At 38.6% G+C, this 27645-nt stretch overlaps 1 protein-coding gene across 1 annotated transcript in view; it reads left to right on the top strand.

Annotated features, from left to right (window-relative positions):
* LOC136847050 (uncharacterized) overlaps window positions 1-24729 on the top strand; it is a 194365-nt gene extending 169636 nt beyond the window's left edge. The window contains exons 9-10 of the mRNA XM_067118291.1: window positions 20277-20360; window positions 21355-24729. Of these exons, the coding sequence (XP_066974392.1) occupies window positions 20277-20360; window positions 21355-23399 (2129 nt within the window). The 3' untranslated portion in view covers window positions 23400-24729. The remainder of the gene's footprint in view (window positions 1-20276; window positions 20361-21354) is intronic.
* The last annotated feature ends 2916 nt before the right edge of the window (window positions 24730-27645 follow it).

The raw sequence follows: 27645 nt of genomic DNA, 5'->3' as shown, positions 1-27645 counted from the left end.
AGCTAAAACTCTTACATTCTAGTAATATTGAATCATTTACCTTCATTTTACAACAAACTAGAAGTCTCTAGCACAATATTTCGATTTATGGTGAAATTTTGAAAAAAAAAAAAATTTTCCTTACGTCCGTGCGCGCTAACTCGGCCAAACATCTCAGAAATTCTTTAGTCGCTTTGTCGTAATTTTTGCACCATTCTCTATTAGCCGTTACATAAAGTTTTATATATCAAAACGTGTGCAATTTCATGTAGAATACAACAAAAAATAACTCATGGTTGTAGCTTTTATCAGTTTTGAAATATTTTCATATAAATCACAATAAATAGAAAAATTCGACCTTTGGTCAACTTTAACTGAACCAAAATGGTCGAAAACTGCAATTGTAAGCTAAAACTCTTACATTCTAGTAATATTCAATCATTTACCTTCATTTTGCAACAAACGGGAAGTCTCTAGCTCAATATTTCGATTTATGGTGAATATTTTAATCAAACGTTTTTTTTTTACGTCCGCACGTTACGAATTCATTCATCATTTTGTGATAATATTTTCTCTGTGTTGCTTTGATCGTTTTACAATTTGTTATATACCAAAATCATTGCAATTTAGTGTACAATACAATGAAAAAAAAATAACTCATTAGCTTTAACCGTTTTGCTCACAGCGCGATTTGTATACAATTATATATAAAATTTTTTTCACGCTGTCATATATTCCAATATTTATGTATGATAATGATATTTTTTTCATTTCTGATGGTTGCATACTAAACTTCAGGCAGTGACAAAAAAAGAGCCAAAATTGAACTCTTAATCTTGAAAACTAAAGCGTGCTGTGATTTTTGAAAAACTTTCATTCCACTTCAGAAGCGCTAACTCTCAAACCCGCGCTGCATATACGGGAGACACTTTTGTAAATAGACACTCGGCGTTTAAGGGTTAATATTAATATTTTAAAATTGGTAAATAATTTTTTCATTGTAAAAAATGCATTTAGTTATGAAAATAAAATAAAAATCAGTAATTAGTGAATATTGCTCTATGAAAAAATCCGTGAATGTAAATTTTCTTCCATCGTATGCGTTGGACACCAAGTCATCCCAAATATTATCATCAAGAATCATAAGAAAACTTCAATTTTAATCCTTTCGTGTCTTGAAAACAACAAATCCTGCCTTTATATTGAGTTTTTCATAATAAAAACCTTCCAAATATTGACCATTCTGCTGTTTTAGATGCATATTTCTTCCGATTGTCATCGGACTGGCGTCGCCTGAAATATCATCGAAAATCGTAAGGAAACGTTATTTTTAATCCTTTGGGTGTCTTGAAAACAACGAATCCTGCATTTATATTGGAGTTTTTCGTAATAAAACCCCTCCAAATATTGACCATTCTGCTGTTTTGGATGCATATTTCTTTTGATCGTCGTCGGACTGGCGTCTTCTGAAATACCGTTGAAAATTGTAATAAAACCGTACTTTTAATCCTTTGGGTATCTTGAAAACAACAAATCCTGCATCTATATTGAGTTTTTCATAATAAAAATCCTCCAAATATTGACCATTCTGCTGTTTTGGATGCATTTTTCTTCCGATAGTCGTCAGACTGGCATTGTCCGAAATACCGTCGAAAACCTTACTTTTAATCATTTGGGTGCCTTAAGGGTATCGGCAGCCTGCGATTTTAGTGATATTGGCTCAAATTCATGAAAATTAGTTATCGTCATATTTCCACAGATCTGGGTCCCGGCCATTGCCACGCATAAGATAATATCGATACAAAGCCTTTTAAACGGTTTAAAGGCCACACCCAAGTAGAGAATTAAAGGTCTGGTTAGGGGTGGTTTTTACTATTTCATTTTGCATTCATTCTTCAGGTATTTGTATTTCTTTTCATTAAGCGTATTCTTTTGCATGCCGCCAAATAAATATGTTTTCCTGATAGAGATGGCAACTCTTCCCAGGACTGAACAATGCTCACTTCCAGTTGTCCCGAGAGAGAATTCTTATATTTCTTTGATGTAATCGTTATTTGTTATTTTCAATCCATTGCAACACTTCCTCGGACTCTGGACGCCAATTGTGTATTGTATATATTACCAACATGCCATAAAAGAAGTCTAGTAGTTTACTTATAGATTGGAAGCAAGCTCTCACAATATCAAAACTTATCTTGAAGCTAAAAGTATAGACACAGCTAATGTTGTGGCTTTTCCTCAAGTTGCCACCAACCACGTGTGCTGAGGAGATGCCAAGTATTTGCTATTACTGAACCCACTTCCGAGTGAAATCTATTATTCCTTGCAAAAATATATCAAGATGATGATGATGATGGCACCGATGACTTTGTTTTGAAGTTATCTGATGATGAGGAGGGGGAGGAGGAAGAGAATGAGCATTTTCAAGATGTAATGACAAAAGAATTTCTGAAATTTTCGGCCGAGTTACCGCACAGACGTAAGGAAAAAGTTTTTTCAAAAATTCACCATAAATTGAAATATTGTGCTAGAGACTTCCAATTTGTTGCAAAATGAAGGTAAATGTGATTGAATATTGCTAGAATGTAAGAGTTTTAGCAGCTTAAAATTACCGTTTTTATTTTTTTGGTCGAGTCAAAATAACGTTGACCAAGGTTGAAATTTTTTGTAGTCGACGTTTTGCCTGTACGCCCACTCACCCGACAGACAATTTTAGTCGACTTACGATACGTCCAGTCGGCGTTTAAGGGTTATGTCTGCTGTAACTGGTAAGCCGATCTATAATATGAAGATTCATTTAGGGCCCGAGAAATCGAACTCAATCAGAAATATGATTCTCCAATCGCTAATAAGGATATTTAGCTTGGGCAATTTTTTTTTTTTTTTTTTTTTTTTTCTCCGTCTAATTTGCTTTTAACCCTTAAACGCCTGTTGGACGTAGCAAACGTCGACTAAAATTGTCTGTTGAATGCCGAGTGGACGTAGCAAACGTCGACTACAAAAAATTTCAACCTTTGGGTCAACTTTGACTCGACCGAAATGGTCGAAAAACGCAATTGTAAGCTAAAACGCTTACATTCTAGTAATATTCAATCATGTACCTTCATTTTGCAACAAATTGGAAGTCTCTAACACAATATTTCGATTTATGGTGAATTTTTGAAAAAAATTTTTTCTTTACGCTCATCCGTAACTAACTCGGCCGAAAATTTCAGAAATTCTTTCGTCATTTTGTCGTATTTTTGCACTGTTCTATATTAGCCGTTACATAAAGCTCTATATATGAAAATGTGCGCAATTTCATGTACAATACAACAGAAAATAACTCATGGTTGTAGCTTTTATCAGTTTTGAAATATTTTCATATAAATCACGATAACTGCCAAAATTTCAAGCTTCGGGTCAACTTTGACTCGACCGAAATGGTAAAAACGCAATTGTAAGCTAAAACTCTTACATTCTAGTAATATTCAATTATTTACCTTCATTTTGCAACCAATTGGAAGTCTCTAGCACAATATTTCGATTTATGGTGAATTTTTGAAAAAACTTTTTCTTACGTCCGCGCCAGAAATTCTTTCGTCATGTTGTCGTAATGTTTGCACTGTTTTATATTAGTCGTTACATAAAGTTTTATATATGGAAATGTGCGCAATTTCATGTAGAATACAACAGAAAATAACTCATGGTTGTAGCTTTTATCAGTTTGGAAATATTTTCATATAAATCACGATAACTGCCAAAATTTCAAGCTTCGTCAACTTTAACTCGACCGAAATGGTAAAAACGCAGTTATAAGCTAAAACTCTTACATTCTATTAATATTCAATCATGTACCTTCATTTTGCAACAAACTGGAAGTCTCTAGCACAATATTTCAATTTATGGTGAATTTCTGAAAAAAATGTTTTTCCTTACGCCTGCGCTGTGTCACAACTCGGCCAACATCTCTGAAATTCTTTCATGTTGTCGTAATGTTTGCATCGTTTTACATTAGTCGTTACATAAACATTTATATATGAAAATGTGTGCAATTTCATGTAGAATACAACAGAAATTAGCTCATGGTTGTAGCTTTTATCAGTTTTGGAATATTTTCACATAAATCACGATAACTGCCAAAATTTCAACCTTCAGTCAACTTTAACTCGACCGAAATGGTAAAAACGCAATTGTAAGCTAAAACTCTTACATTCTAGTAATATTCAATCGTTTACCTTCATTTTGCAATAAATTGGAAGTCTCTAGCACAATATTTCATTTATGGTGAATTTTTTAAAAAACATTTTCCTTAAGTCTCGTAACTCGCCGAACATCTCAGAAATTCTTTTCTCGTTGTCGTAATATTTGCACCATTTTATATTATTCGTTACATAAAGTTTTATATATGAAAATGTGCGCAGTTTCATTTACAATACAAAAAAAATAACCCATGGTTGTAGCTTTTATCAGTTTTGAAATATTTTCATATAAATCACGATAAATAGAAAAATTGACTTTTGGTCAACTTTAACTCGACCGAAATGGTCTGAAACTGCAATTGTAAGCTAAAACACTTACAGTCTAGTAATATTCAATCAATTAGCTTCATTTTTCAACAAACGGGAAGTCTCTAGCACAATATTTCGATTTATGATGAATTTTTGAGAAAAAATTTTTTACGTCCGCTGTTACTTAATTCATGCATCATTTTGTGATAATATTTTCTGTGTTGCTTTGATCGTTTTAAAATTTGTTATATACCAAAACCATCGCAATTTAGTGTACAATACAACTAAAAAAATTAAGTCATTAGCTTTGACCGTTTTGCTTACAGCGATTTGTATTCAATTATATACGAAGTTTTTTTTTTCGCTGTCATATATTCCAGTATTTATATATGATAATGATATTTTTTTCATTTCTGATGGTTGCATACTAAACGTCAGGCAATGACAAAAAAATGAGCCAAAATGAACTCTTAATCTTAAAAACTAAGCGTGCTGTGATTTTTGAAAAAACTTTTTTTCCGCTTCGGGCGCTAACTCACCGAACGCCGCATACGGGAGACGTTTTTGTAAATAGGGCTTCAGCGTTAAAGGGTTAATGTCCTTGAGTATTGAGCATCCATATACGCTTTAGGAAACTAAGTTTAAACCACAATATAATTCCCCTAACCCATTAAGGGGTGGTGGCTGATACTTAGTTTTATAAATGAGGTCTGTGAGGAAAATATAATTGCTTGATCCCTCTCAACTTCCTTTTAATGCTCATGTCTTTTTGTTTTTTCATGCTATACTGTATTCATATTATTACCTATGATAAAGATGAGTGATGTCAATATCAACTGTTGAAAATAAAATTTAAAATTTTGTTCATTATATATATTATAAAAATGAATGTAAACACATAAAACACAATACATCTTATTTCAAGATGGAAAACAGATTGCAGTGAATAGAAACATAAGAAAAATAACATCTTTCACTCTGAAGACCTCCATCATAACTGCCAGTCAAACTGGAAATTATAAAAAAAGAATCGCTATCAGAGTATAATACTACATATCTTTTTCATAATTTTCTTCAGAACTACTGTCATCAGAATAAATGTCACTTTCTTCATCATTGCTGTCAGAGTCCTCTTCAGTGACAGGTTCTATATTATCCGGTAAAGTTGGACCATCATACCACTGTCTGTGATATCTATCATTTTCTAGATACCATTCATGTTCAGTGGGATCAAAACCGTCATATGGTTTCTGACACACTGCTCTCTTCCACAGCCACGAATCAGCATTGCTTTTAATTTTTTGCAACTTAGAAGGTTTAGAGGGAGGCAGCATTGTTGAATCAATACCTTTAACTTTTGAAGAGCCGTTAGACTGGCATTTAAATGTAGTTTTTATATAAGTAACTTACCAAATAATTACATAGCTATAGTTTCTACTTTACGCAGCAGCTCAAAATTCGAAATTCGCAGTAGTGCTCTTTTGTTTTAGGTGTAGGTATGTTGCCCCACCCACTGTCGGGGAAGAATAGGTACAACTTAGCTAAGGAGCTCAATTCATTTCTGCCGGTTAATGACTGAACAACAGTTATTAGCAGCTCTCGTTTTCGCTTTCACTGGATGGCCGGAGATCGTCTTTGGTGAAGTACTCTTTGATTTGTGGTAGCGCAGCTATCTAGCTTAGCTAGATTTTGAATACTTCGATTGTGACTTATTCATTTGGATTTTTTTGCCATTATGTCGGACTCTAGTTTATCCAGCATTAGGTACTGCAGCAAAGGCTGCAAAAGTAGACTTACGTTGGTAAAATACGACACACGTACCATTTGTTGTACTTGTAGGGAACAAATTTGTTCTGAATTGAATTGTGACGAATGTAAGGACTGGGAAAAGAGTAAATGGAAGACGTTACAGACTCACTTAGACAAATTGAAACGTGACCGAATTAGAAAAGCTACAGCTAGGGCTGAAGCAAAGGCTTCTGCTAGTGTAGGCCATTCTTCAAGGGATGATATTGATGTTTTGCCTATCCCTTTGACACCTGTGACAGCTTTTTCTCCCATTTCCAGTCCTCCAGCTTTTCCTGTCACTCCTGTACCTAACTCTCATTCTGATGAACCCAATGCCATTGCCAGCTTAGAAGCATGGGTAGATAAAAAATTTAATTTACTTGTGAATACTGTTTCCCAAATTGGGAACTCTGTGAAGGTCTTAATGGATAAATTTAATAGTGTTGTGTTGAGTGATGTGTCAGTGGAGGGGGCGGCTGTTCATCCCACCGATGCTCGTAGACCAAGGTCCCTGCTAAACTCCCCTTGCAAACATGGGAGGAAGCAAACTGGCAGTCCAAGGGAGGTCGGTGGGATTTGCCCACGAGCAGTCGTCGCCTCATCCGAGCCTGTTCTCCACCGATCCCAGGCTGCGGAAGAATACCGTTGGAAAGGTATTAGATTGGATACCCATAACCCTTTCTTCAAGTGATTCAAACTCTCCCACATCTAAGAAACGCAGTGACCGTTTTGCACATGTATCTAGGCCACTGAAAAGGCCAGGTGCTTCAATGGATTCAGATCCCCCTCCCCCCCTTCTCGTAAGCGAGCAGTAGAGAGAGAACGTAGCCCTCTCCCTTCTTGTAGTTTCTGGGATTCGCCAACAAGAGATTCTCGCTCCTTTTCACGTGCAAGAAAGCACCCAGAGTATGTTAGTAATGTGCATAAGCACCAACTCACAGATCGTTTGGTATCCGAGCTTTCACCTTCAGAGCGCCCATCATTGTATCAGCGCCCATCTTCGACCGAGTGCCCATCACCTGAGCACGCAGCTATCGCCTCACCTGTTTGTGAGCACCCAGATTCCAAGTCAGAAGAACCCGTGTTTGACTGCTCGGAACTGGAACGCCAGATCACAGAGCGCCCATCCTTGGCGTGCCAAATGTCCGCGGGGACAATGGAGTCGCTTCCAAGGAGTCAGTGTCTGCTTCAACAGCAGGTGGGCGCCTATTGTCCATGTGCCCAGTCGATGGGGACGCCTCTCCCTTCCACCCCACTTCTAATGTTTTCGTGACCCCGCAACAAGAATTTCCGTCGCCCTCAAGACCCTTCTTTGGTGTTGCTTCAACTCTGGCTTGACAAAGTTTTGAGCCTTCTTGAAAAACCTACTCCAGCGGTACAGGACACTGTGGGACCCCCAGGATCGCCCGTTTTGTCTGCCGAGGAACCTGCAGAAGAAGAACAACCCACCTCTCATTACTCGGCTCTACTCAGATTTTTCCTGGTCTGCTGCCCGTCATCCTTCTCCCCAGTCATTCCATTATCGCCGGGTTCAGCCTACCTGAGCATGCGACAACCACCAGGTACCGCCAGACTTCTGCGTATAGTGTTGTCTTCGTCATCGAAGAAAGCTTTCGGCCGCAAGGATGCCTGGCTAGCAGAGAAGAGGCAAGTCGGGAAGGCGATTTTTTGTGCACCTCCTTCTCGCTTAATAAGGCAGAAGTACCTGTCTTATGCAACTGGAGAAGCTCCATCCTTGGGAGTTTCTGCCTCCTCTCAAGGAGACTTCTCCAGTATCATAGGTGCTTTTTGTTGTTCAGCTTTCACTTCGGCCAGAATTCTTTTCACAACCTCGGAGTTGGGCCATCTTCTCAAAGATATATTCAAAGTCTTTGAGATTTTTAGTTTTGTAGATTAGACGGTAGGAGCTCTAGCTAAGAAAATAGAAGACTGTGTGTCCCTGCAAGAAAACTTCGCTTCGGACTGGCTGGGAGTACTGGGGTGTGCGGATAGAGCTGTAAGAGATGGAGCAGTAGAACTAGCTACCATCTTCACAATGGGAGTCCTCAAGAAGCGAGATTTGTGGTGCTCGTTTACGGCAAAAGGGGTCACTCCATCAGAACGTTCTTCACTTCTGTTTGCACCCATAGACAAGGATAATCTGTTTCTGCAGGACACTCTAGATCGGTTTCAGTCGATTTACAAAAGAAATCAACTCAAGACCTCATCACTCAATCCACCAAAAGAACAAAGTTTCCTGCAAGAGCCACTTCAACTGCAACTCCTAGGATGTCGTCACCCCTGCAGCAACATCCCTTTCGAGGAGGTAGAGGCCATCTCCAGTCCCGACCTAGAACCAACCTCCGAACCTCCAGACCATCTAGGAAACCCTTCAACAAATCTAACCTTAGAAAATGAGACTCCTGTCCTCTGTGTTCCAGTGGGAGCAAGACTCCCATTTCTGGCCAGTATGGGAGAAGAACAATGCGGAACCATGGGTGCTGAAGGTATTACGAGAAGGATATGCAATCTCCTTCAGGGGAAAATCTCCCTTAGTAACCTGTCCCATCAACTTAGCAGCCTACTCAGTAGGCTCAGAGAGGTTTTCAGCCCTATCTCGGGAAGTGTCAGCTCTTCTGGAAAAGAGAGCCGTGGAGATAGTCAAAAGTGTAAACTCAAGGGGATTTTACAACCGCCTCTTCGTGGTTCCCAAGTCATCGGGAGGATGGAGACCTGTCCTGGACGTCAGTGCCCTGAACCGCTTCGTTCAAACAATGAAATTCAAAATGGAGATGAATCAGTCTGTTTTGTCGGCCATCCATCAGGGAGACTGGATGGTTACAATTGACATGCAAGATGCGTACTTCCATATTCCAATTCATCCAGACTCTAGGAAGTATCTAAGATTCGTGTTCCAGGACAGAGTTTTCCAGTTTCGGGCACTCTGCTTCGGACTATCCACGGCCCCTCAAGTTTTTAACCGGGTACTCGTTCCCCTTATGAAATGGCTACATCTTTTGGGGATAAACATTTCTCTGTACCTGGACAACTGGCTCCTACGCTCCCCCTCGAATTCTCAGTGCACGGAGGACCTACAGAAAACTCTTCGTCTCGCCCAAGAATTAGGACTTTTAATTAACTTCAAGAAGTCACAGTTAGTCCCAACTCAGTCTATTCTCTATTTGGGGATAGTGGTAGACTCTCAAGAGTTTTCGGGCTTTTCCATCCTAACAAAGGATACTTTCTTGCCGCAAGAAAGTCCAGGACTTTGTAACTCGCAACTCCTGCTCAGCCAACGCATGGATGAGTCTTCTCGGAACTCTCTTCCATTGAGAAGTTCGTTCCATTAGGCAGGCTTCATACAAGAGCACTACAATTTTACCTCAAAGCCAATTGGAAAAGGAAGTCGCTCCCGGACTCATTCAGTTTCAGCATCACTCCCCAGATAAAAGAAGACCTCAGATGGTGGCTAGCAGCAGACAGATTCTCAACAGGAAGGTGTCTGGCTCCAACGAACCCTAACCTAACGTTATTCTCCGACGCTTCGGATCTGGGTTAGGGAGCCCTTCTCAACAACATGGAAGTGTCAGGAACATGGTCCCCTTCTGAAAGAAACCTCCACATCAACGTGAAGAAACTAAAAGCAATTCACATGGCACTTCAACACTTTGCAATGCTAACCTGTCACAAGACAGTAGCGGTTTATTTGGACAGCATGACCGCCCTAGCGTATGTCAAGAATCAAGGAGGGACCCATTCTTTTATGCTCTACGAAGCGACAAAGGATTTTCTTCTTTGGGCAAAGAGCAACAAGACCCAAGTAGTGACTCGCTTCATTCACGGTAAGATGAACGTCCTTGAGGACGAATTAAGTCGGGAAAAACAAGTCCTACCAACGGAATGGACACTCATTCCACAGGTATGCACCGACCTGTGGAAGCTGTGGGGAAAGCCGTTGATAGACCTGTTTGCGACTTCAAGGAACAATCGTCTTCCTTTGTATTGCTCCCCAGCTCCGGACCCACAAGCATGGGCAACAGATGCCATGTTGTAGGACTGGTCGAACCTCGACCTTTACGCCTTCCCTCCCTTCAGCATGGTGGGGGAAGTGTTGAGGAAGTTCAGTTCACACGACGTGTCAATAACACTAGTCGCTCCCTTTTGGCCACACAAAGAGTGGTTCCCCGATCTTTTGAACCTTTTGATAGACTTTCCAAGGCTGCTTCCTCAGAGGAGAAATCTTCTCAGACAGCCGCACTTCCTCCGACACCATCAAGGATTATCCACTCTCGCTCTGACAGGCTTCAGACTGTCAGGGAGCTTGTCAGAGTGAAAGGATTTTCAAGAAAGGCTGCAGAGGCTATTGCTAAGTGCAGGCGACAATCTTCCTCTGCAATTTACCAGTCCAAGTGGGCAGTTTTTAGGAAATGGTGCCAAGGGCGAAAAATTTCCTCTTCTCAAACGTCTGTAACCCCAATCGCAGATTTTCTTCTATATCTCAGAACATCGAAAGGACTCTCAGCATCTACCATCAAGGGTTACAGAGCGATGTTGAGTTCAGTATTCAAACATAGAAGATTAGACCTGTCTTCAAACCAAGACATCGGTGACTTAATCAAGTATTTCAACACTAGTAAGCAAGCTAAACCCTCAGGAGTCGCTGGGAACTTGGACGTGGTCCTCAGCTGGATTTCAGGATCACTTTTTGAACCGATGGAGTTGTTGTCTCTTCGGAATCTTACGAAGAAGACATTATTCTTGGTGGCACTCGCTACAGCCAAGAGAGCCAGCGATCTTCATGCCATTGATAAAAGGATAAGCTTCTCACAAGGAGTGCAGTATACTCGCTAATTTTAAATTTTTTGGCCAAAAACGAGGATCCGGCTAACCCTTGGCCTTGCTCCTTTCTGTCAAGAGCCTCTCAGAAGTACTAGGCCCAGACGATCAAGAGAATGTCCTCTGCCCAGTAAGAGCTCTAAGAGTATACCTCGAGAGAACCATAAACCTTAGAGGAACGGCCCCTAATCTTTGATGTTCCGTTAAAAACCCCAGCCGTCCTTTGTCCAAGAATGCACTATCATTCTTTTTAAGATCCGTGATTTCAGAAGCACATTCGGGAGTTCAAGACAAATTACTACCCTTGTGCAAAATAAAGGCTCATGATGGCATGTTCTTATTGGTGGAATTATGAATAAAAGAGGTGGGGTCATGTGCTGGCAGCCATGTTGATGATGCCATAACAGACAAGCCCACCTCTGAAATTTTGTAAGACTCGCTTTTCTGAGACTCTTTGGTCACGTAGAAACAAAATATATTCACAAATCTTTTGCGCTCTTTGGGTAAATAAATCCTGCCCTGGATCTTGGACTGTCTCTCATCAAAACTTAAGCTGTGTTCAATGTTAACAGTCCAAAAAAAAATAAAAAAGCAAACTACTTCAACTGCATACAGTATCAGCCAGACAGTGTATATACAAAAGATATTTGACTAATAGTCGGGTGCAAATTATTAACCCTAATATGCACGCTTGAAAGATAAATCTTTATCGAGTCTACCTGGAATTTTCCAGCATTGACTTAGTATACAACTTCACTGTCAACCTGATTCACACTGATTCATCTCACAATGTTTTTAATTTCTTTGGAATATATATACAGTTTTCACTTGAAAATGTTGTGTATTATTGATTCCTACTGGAACTAGAATTAGTCAGACTGTAGGGTCTCATAACTGATTTAAAGACACAATTTATAATACTGAGTTTTCCAAAAGAAATGTTCAATAAAACACCAGTTTTCATCATGTGCCCCCTTTTCCAATTAACCCTAAACGCCGACTGATGACGGGACGTCGACTAAAATTGTCTGTCGGTGCCGAGCAGACGCATGGTATAACTACAAAAAGTTTTTTTAAATATTCGTGGAAAAATAGTTATAGGCCTAGTTTTCGAAAGATTTTAAATCATGCACCTTGAGGGATGCTGGGAGTTCATTCTTCATGGTCTTGTTTTGTTTACAAGCTGCTTGGACCAGTCAATACATGCGCAATTTCTTTCTTCTCGCACTACAGAGCATCAGCAACGCATCTCAGAAATTCTTTCATCACTTTGTCATAATTTTTGCACCGTTTATATTAGTCATTTTTATAAAAGTTTTATATATGAAAATGTGTGCAATTTCATGGTTGTAGCTTTTATAAGTTTTGAAATATTTTCATATAAATCACGATAAGTGCCAAAATTTCAACCTTCGTCAATTTGACTTCGATCAAAATGGTCAAGAAAAACACAATTGTAAACTTAAAACTCTTACATTCCAGTACTATTCAATCATTTACCTTCATTTTGCAACAAATTGAAAGTCTCTAGCACAATATTTCGATTTATGGTGAATTTTTGAAAAAACTTTTTCCTTTGCCTGCTGTATAACTCGGACAAAAATCTCAGAAATTCTTTCATCACTTTGTTGTAATGTTTGCACCATTTTATATTAGCCGTTACATAAAGTTTTATATATGAAAATGTGTGCAATTTCATATAAAATACAACAAAAAATAACCCATGGTTGTAGCTTTTATCAGTTTTGAAATATTTTCATATAAATCATGATAAGTGCCAAAATTTAAAACCTTTGTCAACTTTGGACTTACCTCAAAATGGTCGAGAAACTCAATTGTAAGCTAAGATTCTTACATTCTAGTAATATTCAATCATACCTTCATTTTGCAACAAATTGGAAATCTCTAGCACAATATTTCGATTTATGGTGAATTTAAAAGAAAAAACTTTTTTCCTTACGTAATGCATCCACCCCTAACTTTATTTGGCCGAAAATCTCAGAAATTCTTTTTTAGACTTTGTCGTAATGTTTGCACCCTTTTATATTAGACGTTACATAAAGTTTTATATATGAAAATGTGGGCAATTTCATGTAAAATACAACAAAAACAACCCATGGTTGTAGCTTTTATCAGTTTTGAAATATTTTCATATAAATCACGGTAAAAAAGTGCTAAAATTTCAACCTTCGGTCAACTTTGACTCGACCAAAATGGTCAAAAACGCAATTGTAAGCTAAAACTCTACATTCTAGTAATATTCAATCATTTACCTTCATTTTGCAACAAATTGGAAGTCTCTAGCACAATATTTTGATTTATGGTGAATTTTTGAAAAAACTATTTCCTTACATCCACGCTAAAACTAACTCGGCCGAACATCTCAGAAATTCTTTTTCGCCACTTTTTCGTAATATTTGCACGTTTATATTAGCCGTTACATAAAGTTTTATATATGAAAATGTGTGCAATTTCATGTAGAATACAACTAAAAATAACTCATGGTTGTAGCTTTTATCAGTTTTGAAATATCTTCATATAAATCACGATAAGTGCCAAAATTTCAACCTTCGGTCAACTTTGACTCGACCGAAATAATTGAAAACGCAATTGTAAGCTAAAACTCTTACATTCTAGTAACATTCAAGCATTTATCTTCATTTTGCAACAAATTGGAAGTCTCTAACACAATATTTCGATTTATGATGAATTTTTAAAAAAAAACTTTTTCCTTACCTCCGCGCACGGTAACTCGGCTGAAAATTTCAGAATTTCTTTGGTCACCTTGTTGTAATTTTCCCAACGTTTTGTATTAGGCCTTACATAAAGTGTTATACATGAAAATGTGCGCAATATCATGCAGAATACAACAAAAAATAACTCATGGTTGTAGCTTTTATCAGTTTTGAAATTTTTATCAGTTTTGAAATATTTTCATATAAATCATGATAAATAGAAAAAATTCAACCTTCGGTCAACTTTAACTCAACCGAAATGGTCGAAAACTGCAATTGTAAGCTAAAACACTTACAGTCTAGTAATATTCAATCAATTACCTTCATTTTACAACAAACGGGAAGTCTCTAGCACAATATTTCGATTTATGGTGAATTTTAGAAAAAAAACTTTTTATGTCTGCGCGTTACGAATTCATGCATCATTTTTGATAATATTTTCTCCGTGTTGCTTTGATCGTTTTACAATTTGTTATATACCAAAATCATCACAATTTAGTGTAAAATACAACGAAAAAAAAATAACTCATTAGCTTTAACCGTTTTGCTCACAGTGCGATTTGTATAAAATTATATGTGAAATTTTTTTTGTGCTGTCATATATTCCAATATTTATATATGATAATGATATTTTTTTTCATTTCTGATGGTTGCGTACTAATTTTTTTTCATTTCTGATGGTTGCATACTAAACTTCAGGCAATGACAAAAAAAGGAGCCAATAATGAACTCTTAATCTTGAAAACTAAGCGTGCTGTGATTTTTTAAAAAAACTTTTTTTCCGCTTCGGCACTAACTCCCGAACGCCGCTGGCATACGACAGACACTTTTGTAAATAGAGGCTCGGCGTTTAAGGGTTAATGACCACATAACAATTTATAGATAATACTTGCTGCAAAGCAGGGCAAGCATTCATCTGTGGACATCCAGGTGAAGGGGAGTCCACTCTACCCTACCACTCTCAAGCAGACTGCAAGTAAAAAAGAAAAAACAAAAATGAAAACTCACATCAAATATTCACAATGAAAACATATACTGTACAATAAATATAATAGAAAAAAGAAAAAATTAATTCATACAAACTAAGCTTAGACTACCACACACCCCCTTGCTAAAATAAGGGAAATCTTATTTCCTCTTTTTTTTTTTTTTTTTTTACCCTTGCTAAAATAAAGGAAATCTTATTTCCTTTTTTTTTTTTTTTTTTTCCAAAAATCCCTTTCCCACTGCCGATTCATACTCCGGAACTGGACCCTGACTTCAGGTCCATGGCCTCTCATTCACCAACTCTTCTTCACTCACTTCTACTCCAACCATACTAGACTCACTTAGCCTTGGTTCCAAACTACTTACGCCAGACTCTTCAAACTGGAGACTTACGTCGGCTCCCACTTCACTAACACCTGACATGGCTGCTATCATCTCTTCCATACTCTCATTTATCTCTTCCACGTTCTGCCTCAAGCTACCCAAAACTCCTGCACTTACACTCTCCAGCACTACTAACTCTTTATCACTCACACTCACTCTTTCAGCACTTTCACTCAAAGGAAACACACACTGTACGTACCATCTTCCTCATGACTTGGCGTTGCTTCCAGTTCACCCAACTCTTGCGTATCCTCATCCACATTCCTTGTACTCACCAAGTTCACTCCTTCCACATCCCACTCAAATCATTCAAAATCAATTACACCCTCATTCTCACTACTACCCAACAACATCACAAGGGTATTTTCACTTCTCACGCCTACTGGCTTCTTAAACCCCTCAAAATCAAAAAACCCATCTCGTGTACTCTTTGCAAACAACCCAGTAAATGTACCCTTGCTCTCTCTACTCCTTTTAGCTTTGTCTTATGTTCTACCAACACTAGCTGTTTATCTCCCCAATTTATATCTTCTTCTATTTCTTCACTTTCCTTTTCCATTTCCTCCCTTAATGACTTCCTAATGGGATGCTTCACTATGTATTTTGGTGATTCTCTCCATCTTCTCAACTGATTATAGTGTGCCCTTATTACCTTCACATTTCCTTCTTCATTTCTGTCTTCTAGCACATAACTCAATCCATTGGACTAAACTGTTTTCACCACATATGGACCTTCTTATTTCTCATGCATCGTATTCACTGTCAATCTTCCTTTCTCAACCACTTCCTTCAACACCTTATCACCTACTCTGAAACTCACAAACCTTTCATTTGCCTGTCTCCACACATCCCGCTCGTCGTCATTCAAAGCCAACCTCGCTCTCACATACCTCTCATAATTCATTACATACTCACTTGGAGGTATGCCAGTGCTTTTATGTACTGACCCATTATACATCGCTACCACTCTTCCTAACAACAAATCCCATTCATCCTCTCTATCAGTCAACATTTGTAACATCTTACTCAGAGTCCTTATGGTTCATTCCACCAGCCCATTCTCACTCGACATGTATGGAGTTGTTACTACATGCTTGATACCCCACTCTTGCAACTCTCTCGCTAGTTTTATTCTTCACCGCTGCACAACTTAAAAACTTACTCTTATGATCCATCATAACAACCACTCCTACGTTTCCTTTCGTAGTTACCGGCAAAGCTACACGATCATTTGCCACTAACTCAAATGGCTCTTTCATACTCAAATTCAAGACAGGTGTGGTAGCATACACTCTCTGATACTTTCCCTTCTGACATTCTTCAAGCATAACTGCCACATTTGTGCAAATCTTCCTCAAATATGGGGAAAACATCCACTTTTTCATACACCTGATCAGCTTAAACTTCCCCATATGTCCATACTTTTCATGGGCTAACATGTACATCCCTATTGCTCCACTCATTGAGAACACTGGGACGTACATCAACTGTCCCATCCTCTCTCTTGAAAAATACACCACTCCTTCACACAACACAAATCTCTGAGCAAACCATATCCATGTACTCAACAACAAAGGCCATCTTTTTCCAGGTACTCCCTATCTAATACACCTTTTCAACTCACTCACTATCAAACACTTCCACTGCAACTCCTCAACATCCTCCGTTGTTAGCAATTCATTCTCACTCTTGTCCAACTCCACCATATCCTCCTCCTCACTCAGACTCTTATCAATCATTCCCACAAGCCTGGCCATATTTACCGCCTCACTTTGAATTTTCTCTAATACAAGCCCATCTTTCAACAGAACTCCTTTCCCAACGTCCAATACCAATCTATTCCTCCTCAAGAAATCTATCCCTTCTATACCAGATGGCTCATCATAGTAAACTCCTTTCACACTTAGTTTCCTTGGGGCTCGGGTTTGGTGTGGTAGACTTCCCTCATGTGACTCTCCATTCCACATCCTTCACACTTACTCCAAGGACTCTTACATGTCCTGGCAAAATGGCCACTCATTCCACAATTTCCACAATGACTTCCATTTACTCCTAGCCTCCTTCCACTCAGGCAGTCTCTCACTCGATGTCCTACCTATCTGCAGCCAAAACACTTAAACTCTTTCCACAGCCAAAACACTCGCCATTGGCCCATCTACAATCCACTTTCACATGCCTGGTCCTTCTGCACCGGAGACATTCCTTACTACTACTACTCACTCCCATCTGGCTTCCCCTCATATTCCCATTCGTTCTACTCACACTTGCACTCCTAAACCTCTTGGCATCTGCTCAAGCTCCTTTTCCTATTATTCCTCACATTCACTTGCACGTTCTATATTCCTCTTTCCATTTGGTCTCTCTTACACTCCTCCAACAAGGCTTTTATCACACTTAGCTCCTTACTCACCATTCTTCCATTTACCACCTCGGACCCAACGTACATCTCCTTTGGTGTATCCCCATCTGCTCTCAGGTCTTCTAGGATCTCTAAACCATCCTCCAAATTTAAGGTCTTTCCCAAGAACCACTTCTGATCTTTTTTCTTCTCACTCAAAACTACCCTAATCTTCTTGGGGATGGTGGCCAATAACTTCTGCATGAGGTGTTTGTTTTCCTCAATTCCTTCCTCACCATACTTCCTTCTGGCTAAAGCTTCTAACCTATGGGCATACAAGCCCACTTCCTCCCCAGCCTTCATTTTTGCCTCCTCAAACCTATCATCCTTTTTTGTAGACCACATTCCCTTTCATTCTTTTCACCTGCCCAATCACTCTTGCTTTCACTGACTCATACCCAGGCGTGCTGTAGAAGTATGTATATACTTCTACAGCACATCTTCAGTGGCCCAACCAAGAACTTTCCCAGCTGCTTCATCCACACACTTTCATTCTACTACTACTACTACTACTACTACTACTACTACTACTACTACTACTCCTCCTCCTCCTCTCAGAATCCGAGAACTTTACTTTCTTTCCTCACACCTCTCCCCTTTTGTGTTGTCTTCTTCCTTCCCTCCTTTTTCCTACTATTTTCTTCCCTGTCTCTTTCATACACCTCACTCGTACTGCCCTCATCAGTGGTGATTCCCCCCTTACTCTTATTTAACAACTCCTTCCCTTTCTTAGGGGTTTTCTCCTTTGCACCTTTTGCCTCAGCGTCTTCACTTCCTCTCACAACACCGGGCCCACTGTTAGCCATTTTTTTTTTGCTATCTCACACATTTTCTCATCCATCGCCTCTATCCTTGCAACCAATTTTCTTTCCCTTACTTGAGCTTTCTCATCCATCGCCTCTATCCTTGCAACCAATTTTCTTTCCCTTACTTGGGCTTTCTCATCCATCGCCTCTATCCTTGCAACCAATTTTCTTTCCCTTACTTGGGCTTTCTGATCCATCGCCTCCATTCTTGCAACCAATTTACTTTCCCTTGCCTGGGCTTCCTCTAACTTATCCTGTACAGTATGTTGATTATCATGCATGTCAGTCTATCCCATGTCTCATTCCAACCTTGCTCCCCTTCACCTGACCCAACACCTTCCAAACCTGCTCCCTCTGTCATCTCCAATTATGTACTCCACTCCTTCTTTACTATCAAAGGCCCTATGCTGGGTGCCAAAAATTATGTTGGGGCTTTGCTTTTCTTACACAACTGGAGCAGGATGATGGGAACAAATTTAGGGGTTACTACTGTAAATAAAACTCGGACTTTCCTTAACCTAATTTATTACCTTAATATTACAGTGGTCTAATACCTTCAACTTTAACTCTACCTAACTCAACCTATACCTAATTTAGCCTATCTTACTACTATAGCTCATCAAAACTTAATCTGTATTCAATCTTAATACTACAAAAAAAAAAATAAAAGCAGCAAAATACTTCAACTGCATATGGTATCAACCAGCTAGTGTATATACAAAAGATATTTGATTAATAGTCAGGTGCAAATTATTAACCTTAATATGCATATTTGAAATATAAATCTTTATCGAGTCTACTTGTAATTTTCCAGCATTGACTTAGTAAACAACTTCACTGTCAACCTGATTCACACTGATTCATCTCACAATGTTTTTAATTTCCTTGGAATATATCTACAGTCTTCACTTGAAAATGCTTTGTATTATCGATTCCTACCCGATCTAGAATAAGTCAGACTCTGGGGTCCCACAGCTGATTTAAAGACACAGTGTATAATACTGAGTTTTCCATATCTCCAAAAGAAATGTTTGATAAAACACCAGTTTTCATCATGTGTCCCCTTTTCCAAGTAATGACCACATAACAACAATTTATAGATAATACTTGCTGCAAAGCAGGACAAGCATTCAACTATGGGCATCCAGGTGAAGGGGAGTCCACTCTACCCTACCACTCTCAAGCAAACTGCAAGTAAAAAAGAAAAAACAAAAATGAAAACTTATATTAGATAGTCACAATAAAAAACACATACTTGTACAATAAACATGATAGAAAAAAGAAAAAATTAATTCATACAAACTAAGCATAGACTTCCACAACAAGACCTTCCATAACCTGTCAGTGGATGTTATTACATGCCATCTCATTGTCAGCAAAATCTGCCAGAAGGAATTATTATAAACACCATACACTGCTGCACAATGTCTTGAGACACATGTTTGATCTGTACACCTTCCTTTTCTAAAATTGGATAGCATGGTACAGAGATCCTGAAAACAAAGGAGATAAACTGCAAGGATCTAAAGGTAAACTGGGAGAAAACCCCTCAGTTGCAAGAAGTAGTAATACAGTAGTGAGAGAGGATGGACAAAATATTTTTGTTACGACTGACATAGTGCAATGGGCCTATAATCACCAGATTTTGTCAGGTCACCTTTGGTACCCTTTCTTTGACTTCCAGCCCTCGATCAGGCGTTTTTTTTTTGTACCACATTCTGCAAAACTGTCTGGTTTTTTTTTAATTAAAATTAAAGTCCCATAAATCATAGAAGCCATTCAGTCATTATGAAATGTAAACCATAGACAAAATAATTTTCTTTTTCCAGAAATTTAATTGATCCTTCTGTAATTTTTACATTTCCTTGGCAGTAATTTCTTGTGTTGTTTGCAGACCGCCGTTTCACACCATTTGAAGCAGCTTGCCACCCATTTGTGGCCTGCTCCACTCCGTTTTTGTATCTCACACCTTCTCCAGGTATGTAAAATATAATAGAATTTTGGTTTTTGTGAAAAATTGAGTATGTAAGCAATCTTACATGTTCCAGGTCAAGTGTCCTAAGTTGTATATGTGCGTCCTAACTTCAGTGCGTCCTAACATTGAAGTTAATCTTTGTATTGGAACCTGTGAACTGTAAAACTACTCTGTGTTTGTTTTAGGTTTCAAATGCTGGTGTAAACTGCAATTTTGCTATAGACATTACAATAAGCACTTCCCTTCAAGTATTTAATACTCTTAAGTAAGAGTTTCAAGTATTTAATTCTCATATGTAAGAGTTGTGAAATTGAACTTTGAGAAGTTGCATAGCAGCCTGTATGAAATATACTTGTAATTGAAAACTAATGAAACAAATTTAACCCAGTTTTGTGCGTTAAGATGTTTTTTTATTGTAAAAAAGCTAAGTCATGTCAAAGTCAATTTTTTATTACAGAGGTAGATGTCATCGTTATTATTGAAAATGTTAGTTTAGCTAGACCATTGAGTCAATGTAGATTTCAAGGCTGCACCACAACAAGGTCCTTGGATAGACAGTGCTCTACTTTTAACACAAAGTCAAGACATTTTGACCTTGAACCAAGGGATTTTTTATTTCAGTCATATTTGTGTATTTTCCTGTTTCCTGGTAGTTTTGCTTGCATTCATAGGACAGACTGGTCAAATTTAGGAAGTTATTTAGCATGAGTGAGATATTTTGATCTTGGCTATTTGGTCCACTTGTAGGTTGTACATAACCTAGAAGTTAACCAAATAACCAGTGATTTCTTGCTTTCATGTCATTTAGTAATTGAGAGATGCTGGAGGTGGGGTTCATACTTACTGCTGCATTTTTTGTGTTATATCTTGCTGGTGGGAAATTGGTTTATGCCTTTATCTTGTGGTAAAACTAATGAATCTTAATACTCAGCAGCTGGAGCAATTTGTTTTAGCATTTTATACATTTCTTAGAGCAGAGCTTTTCTTTTCTTTTCAGGTTACATAAGGTATCCAACTATATTGCTAGACATGTCAACATACCCATATTTACCAGGACTGCCAGATGATGAAGATGAAAACTCGGCATCAGCACTCAGTAGGAAAAGGCTGGCATCCTTTGCCCGTTACAAAAGGCCAACACCTTCGCAGGCGTGTTCACAAGGTCAAAAAGAAAAAGAGGGTACTGCATCTACTGGTAATGCTGCGTCTGGAGGTAGCAGTGGCAATGGTGGGGTTGGAGCAGGGGCTGGAGCAGGAGCTGGGAGTGGTGGTGGTGGTGGTGGTGGTGGTGGAGCTGCAAGTACAGGAGGAGGAGGAGGAGGAGGAGGACCAGCTCCAAATGCTCCTGCAGCTGCAAGGAAAGACACAACTGATGCTCAAAAGGTTCCCATTCCCAAAGTTCCACCTAACATGGTAGGGCCAGAAGGTAAAACAGCCACTCGCTCTGATGTAAAGGAGACCTTGAAATCCATGGGTCTGCGATGTGAAGATTTCACTATCAGTGTGTATTCACGGGAACAAGCTCACGCTATATTGAGGCGTCAGGGCGTAGAAGTGACACCCAATAATTTACAGTCCAGAGAAAAGCTTGCTGCTATGACTGCTAAAGGAGGCTACAGAAATGCACGGAATGTAGACATGCAGAGAATGCCTTACATCAGAAATGTTCCTCCTACAAATACTTGGCCCATGAATACACGACCTCCAAACATACGCCCTCAGAATATTCGGAAAACTATTCCAAGGTATGAGGATGATGATGATGACTGTGTGATATTAGATCCACCAGACATGCCTAAACCACCACCGACAGTAACATTACCGCAGCAGTTCCAATTGATGGGCACAACTGTACAGGTAAATCGAGGGGCTAAACGCCCCAACAGACCCATGATGAATCAACCTCAAGCCAAAAGACCAAATGCACGACCAATGCAGTATTATCACAAAGAACATGAAGAATATGGTGCGGAAGCATCTGTGCAGGACACATTGAAGCGATTGAAGAACTATAATATTTCTATAACTTGCCGAAGAAATGCATCTGGTCTTGGCCCTCGTGGTCCAATGGATGGTTATTCAGACATGGAAGATGATAGCCATCTTGACTCTGATGAAGAGGAAGAAGATATGACAAAGTATTTAGAATGCCAGATTGGAGAAATAGACGATATACCTGAGCAAGAAATATTTGACGAAGAAATTGACCCAGATGATAAGGATGATCTTGACTATCATCCACGAGGGACTAAGAAGAGGAGAAATAAGTCCCCTCGCAAAGGCAGAAGAATCAGCGATGGATCATTCAGCATACGAAATCCAGGACGAGAAACTCCAATGGAAACCTCACAGCTGGACTCAAGTTTGGAAATGATAGAAACAGACAAAAATATTGATGATGAAAAATATAAAAATATTGATGATGCAGAAGAGGAGAAGCATAATGATGAGGAGTGCTCACCTAAGCAACAAAGCAATGACTCTAATGATGAATCAGAAAGTCCTATGAAAAGTCCAGAGCACTCAAAGGAAGATAAAGAACAAGAGGAGGGTGAAGGAACACATGGTGATGGCATTGAGGAGGAGGAGCTCTCTAAAGAAGAGGAACACATTGAAGAGCCAAGTACTGAACAGAAGGAACAAGAACAAGAGCAAGAACAAGAACAAGAACAAGAAGAAGAACAACAAGAACAGGAACAGGGACAAGACCAAGATCAGGATCAAGATCAGGATCAGGATCAAGATCAAGATCAAGACCAAGAACAAGGAGAAGAGGGAGAAGGAGAAAAAGATAATGAAAATTTATCAAAGAATGAAGATGAGGAGAAAAAGAATGATGTAGTTGAAGAAGGTACCTCAGTAGAGTGTGAGACCAAAGAAGGCAATAGTTCTGACAATGTTGAAGATGTGATTGGTAAAGACATGGAAGAAGAAAATCCAGCTCAGGATGGACCTGATGATGAGGAGATCGATGATGAGCTAGAGAAGGAACTCTTAGCTGGTGATGTAGGAGAGGAAGGAGATATGGAGGAAGAGTTATAAAGTGTTTTTTGTTTTGAATGTGAAACACTTGAAAGTGGAAAATAGGTATCAAGACTTTTCTATAGAAAGTATCTTTTAATATTTTATAAATATTATTACCTGTTTTTCTAATTGTGGTGTTTATGAATTTGGTCTCATTGTATTGGATTACAAATTCATTGACGTAAGGTGCGTACTTCCTGAATAGTACACTCAAAATCTTGTGTAGTTTTCACCCCAAGACTGCATTATTACAAAGAAATTGGCTTCTGGATTTTTCATAAACATCAGTGTTGTCATTTCTTTGGAGAATACCTGGATTGAGAAGCTGGATGGAGCTTGTGTTCATAAGGACTTCCTGGTTATGTACAGAGATGAATTTCAGCACCTGAAAGTACAAGGATGTGAAGACTTGGATTTGGCTTGTGAATATTCTTGTATGGTTTTAATGTGTTTGTTCTATATATTTTTTTCTATATGACAAGGAACAACAATTATAGTAGCTACATTTGACGTATTTTTCATGAGGTGGTCAAGAGTTTTTCAGACTGCATTTATCTTAAAAATAAAATTTTTCTTTATTCACTTGCTGAAATAGGAAGGAGTTCATCGTACATTTCAAATGGTAAATACTAAGCTGTTCATAGAAATCAAATGTTGAAAGGTTGGTTTTATATATTTTTCCTCCCCCTCCCCCAAGACAAAAAAAAAAAAACACATGGTCCAAGTTCTCAATAGTTGTCAACATGCTGCAGCTAATTGCAATACACTACTTCTTTATTGGTCTTACAGTAACTGTCAGATTTTCCTGCAAGATGTCTTGGAAAGTCTGTGGCTGAAAGTGTGCTCTTAAATTAAAGGAATTGTGCAAGCCGTATTATCTGTTAAAAGATTGACTTTATTGCCATTTTCATCCACTGACTCCAGAATGTGTACAAAGTAAAAAAAAAAACTGCTCTTCTATTAGAATTTTAAATGCTTGATCTTTTATTTTTCCATTATTATAGTGTAATTAGCTGAGGTTTTGATTGTGGCATTTTTGTGAAGGGAAGTAAGTAGCGTAGTTGCTACGTGTTGAATGTTGCAGTTAATTGCGCATGTGAACTGGGTCACCATTTTATAATTTCCCAGAAAAACTGTAATTACTTTTGCAAGAGACTGAAGTAGATGGTTTTAATGTGTACATGTATACATTATTAATAGTGTAACGTGTTGTCAGAATGGACAAGCATACTGGGTATGCCAAGTGAAATGGTAGTGAATATTCTTTTACACAAGTTAATATATAGGACCAGCCTCTTGCCAGTTTCATGTACATGTATTTGATGGAGATAAACTTCACTATTGGAAACTATTTTCCTCAATCACCCTTTTCTAGTTGCTTTACGTGGTCAGTGGTTCTCCTGTTCTCCAGTGGCAGTTAATAAAATGTAGATGTTCCTGTTGTTGGAAGTAATGGGACAGTTTATATATTTTTTATATTATTTACTTCAATTGAGTTACTAGTGTAAATAGAAAAGGATTAGGGTGTAATCTGATATCTCCACACTTTTTTTCTTTTTTATATTAGCACTACAACTGGAAAAGAGGTGACAATGCTTCATTTACCCTAAACGGAAATAGATACTGTCTGAGAAAGTTGATCAGGTGCTGCTTTCCTTCTAAGAGGAGTTAATTTTTTACAATTGTTTTGTTGGTAACAAAATATTAGTATGTTTTGATATTTAGATTTTTTTTGTAAGTAGAGAAGCACATTAATGAAAATCAGTTTTTATTTCATGAATTTTTTCATTTAAGTCAGTGTTGTCCCAGCCTTTTATGCGCATACACACACCCAAACTAGACAACTTGCAGAGGTATTTTCAAAGTACCCATTTAGTTAACTTTGAACTTCTTGAGAAAAGTCGGAGTCTATCAGTATGAGGAATATAAGTAATGAAGTTTTAAATTGCCAATATGGCATTGGAGAGATGTTGGCAGAGGGAACAGTGGTAGGGAAGAAAATGTCACAACGATGTGGTAAGAGGTGAAGAACAGGCACTGAATTTAACAATCTTTAGACTGATGATCTTAGAATAAATGTTGGTTAAAGTGACTTGGAAGGAGATGCATATTAGCATGAGAGGAGTTAGGAGTCTTGCTGCTCTTGGTGGAACATTTTGCAAATTGTAAGGCAGGTGTGAAATGAGAACAACTTTGGGATGTCAAGGTCACTTGTTTAATTGATTCAGTCATGTCTAAAGAAAAGTAATAAATAAGTCCAGTGTAAAATCTGTCAAGTCCTCACGATGATGTCTTTATCTTGAGGTACTCACTGGTCACCACAATGACAAGTGGAGGAATAATGAGGCACAGCTATGTTCGAGAAGTGATCCATATTGAGGCTATGGGAAAGGCCAATTATGGCTCTTAGCGTGTCATTTCCCTGAGGCTCACTGCTTGCCTCTGCCAGCTGATTTCAGACGAAGAATGGTCTTACTAAGGGTTCAGAGCAACCCTATTTTGGGGGAGGAGCATAGATTTCAGCTTTAACAATCATCGTAGTAGGCAGAGTAGGTTTGAAAAAGAAGTTAGAAAGCAAATAAACTGCATTCGTCTTACTTTTGCAAGTCAGTGTAACTGATAAATAATGTAAGAAAAAAAGTATAGGTCTAAGTACTGGGAGAAGAAAGTCTTTCAGATGTGGTAAGACAATAGGTGGCACTTCGGTACAGCTAAAGACGCGAGAGCAGGAGGAATGGCCCGTGACACTTTGGTACAGCTAAAGATGTGAGAGCATTACATTTGGTTCTTTGCAGCGTCCCTTCAGCCCTAGCTGCAGCCTGTTTCATTGTACCTCCATCCATATTCTCTTTCTTCCATCTTACTTTCCACTCTTTCCTAATGATTTGTTCATAGCATAACTGCGAGGGTTTTTCTCCCTGTAACACCTTTCAAACCTTGACTCTCAATTTCCCTTTCAGCGCTGAATGACCCCAAAGGCCTAAATTTATATTCCATTCCATTCCAGCAGGAGGAGGAATGGGAAGTTGAGGTACACCATCACAAACATAAAGAGAGACATCCACAGCAGAAGAGTTAACAAGAACTCCTTAAACAAATGGGACATGCTAAGCCAGGAGCCATAACTGTTCTTGTATAGGTCCCTGCCCTGAGAGGGTAGTGCTGACAGCTGGAGGAGTAGGGGAAGCATAACCAGAAAACTCAAAGAATAGAATATAGAATTTAGGCCAGAGGTAAGGTCATTCAGCACTGAAATGGAAATTGACAGTAAAAAGGTTTGCAATATAAAACAGTTTTTAGGAGAGGGTGGAAAGTAAGATGGAAGAAAAAGAATATGAACTGAGATATACAGTAGTAAAAGGAATGAAAATGATTGCAGCTAGGAGCCAAAGGGATGCTGCAAAGAACCTTAAGTAATGCTTACAGAGCAATGGATAAGTTGCACTGACATCACTACCCCCTACAGACAGAAAACTCAAAGGGACCAATCAGAGGAACAGTTGAGGAGGAAGGTACACATGAAATATCCTGTCCAAGGTAAATACAGCAAGTAGAGTGATTGTTGCACTTGCTTGGTGAGACATAATCCTACTTCAGGTGAACCACTATGAGTCCTCATAACTGTGGAACAAGGAAAATGACATTTTTATGATAAAATAGTTTTATATATACTTACCAGTAATTACTTCGCTAAGAGTTTCTACTCAAAAGGCAGCTTAAAATTTTAAATTCGCAGTAGCGATTCTTTTGTTTTGTGTAGGTGACAAGACCCCGCCCACTTTCGGGGTAAGATAGAGGAACAACTAAGCTAATAGATCAATGTGTTTATGCAAAAAAAAAAGTCCATGCGTGGTGAGGAGGGCAGGCTCCATCTATAATTACTGGGTAAGTATATATAAAATTTTGTTTTATAAAAATGTCATTTTTATATAAGTAACTTGCCCAGTAATTACTTAGTTGATTCCATATTGAAAGGTGGTGGGGAATCGTGGACAGTAAAATAACAATCTACATACAAAAAGTTAATGACCTAAAATAGGCTAACATTGAGACAATGTTTGTTGTTTCCTTACGTGGTGAGAGAGTGCACAGATAATTACGGTCTCAGGTTGGTGGTCATCTCAACCTATAGAGATGTGACAGTATAGCCAGAGCATCTCCATAGAAGTGGGATGTTCTGCAGTGAAGGAGTGCTCCGAAGGCCGACAGAACATACAGCAGGAACTCTGTGACGAAGGTGAATACCGAAGGTCAATAAAGTTCA

The sequence above is a fragment of the Macrobrachium rosenbergii genome, chromosome 16 (assembly GCF_040412425.1).
Source record: "Macrobrachium rosenbergii isolate ZJJX-2024 chromosome 16, ASM4041242v1, whole genome shotgun sequence".
Classification (NCBI taxonomy): domain Eukaryota; kingdom Metazoa; phylum Arthropoda; class Malacostraca; order Decapoda; family Palaemonidae; genus Macrobrachium; species Macrobrachium rosenbergii.
The sequence above is the reverse complement of the archived record's forward strand: the minus strand, read 5'-3'. Positions and strand labels throughout refer to the sequence as shown.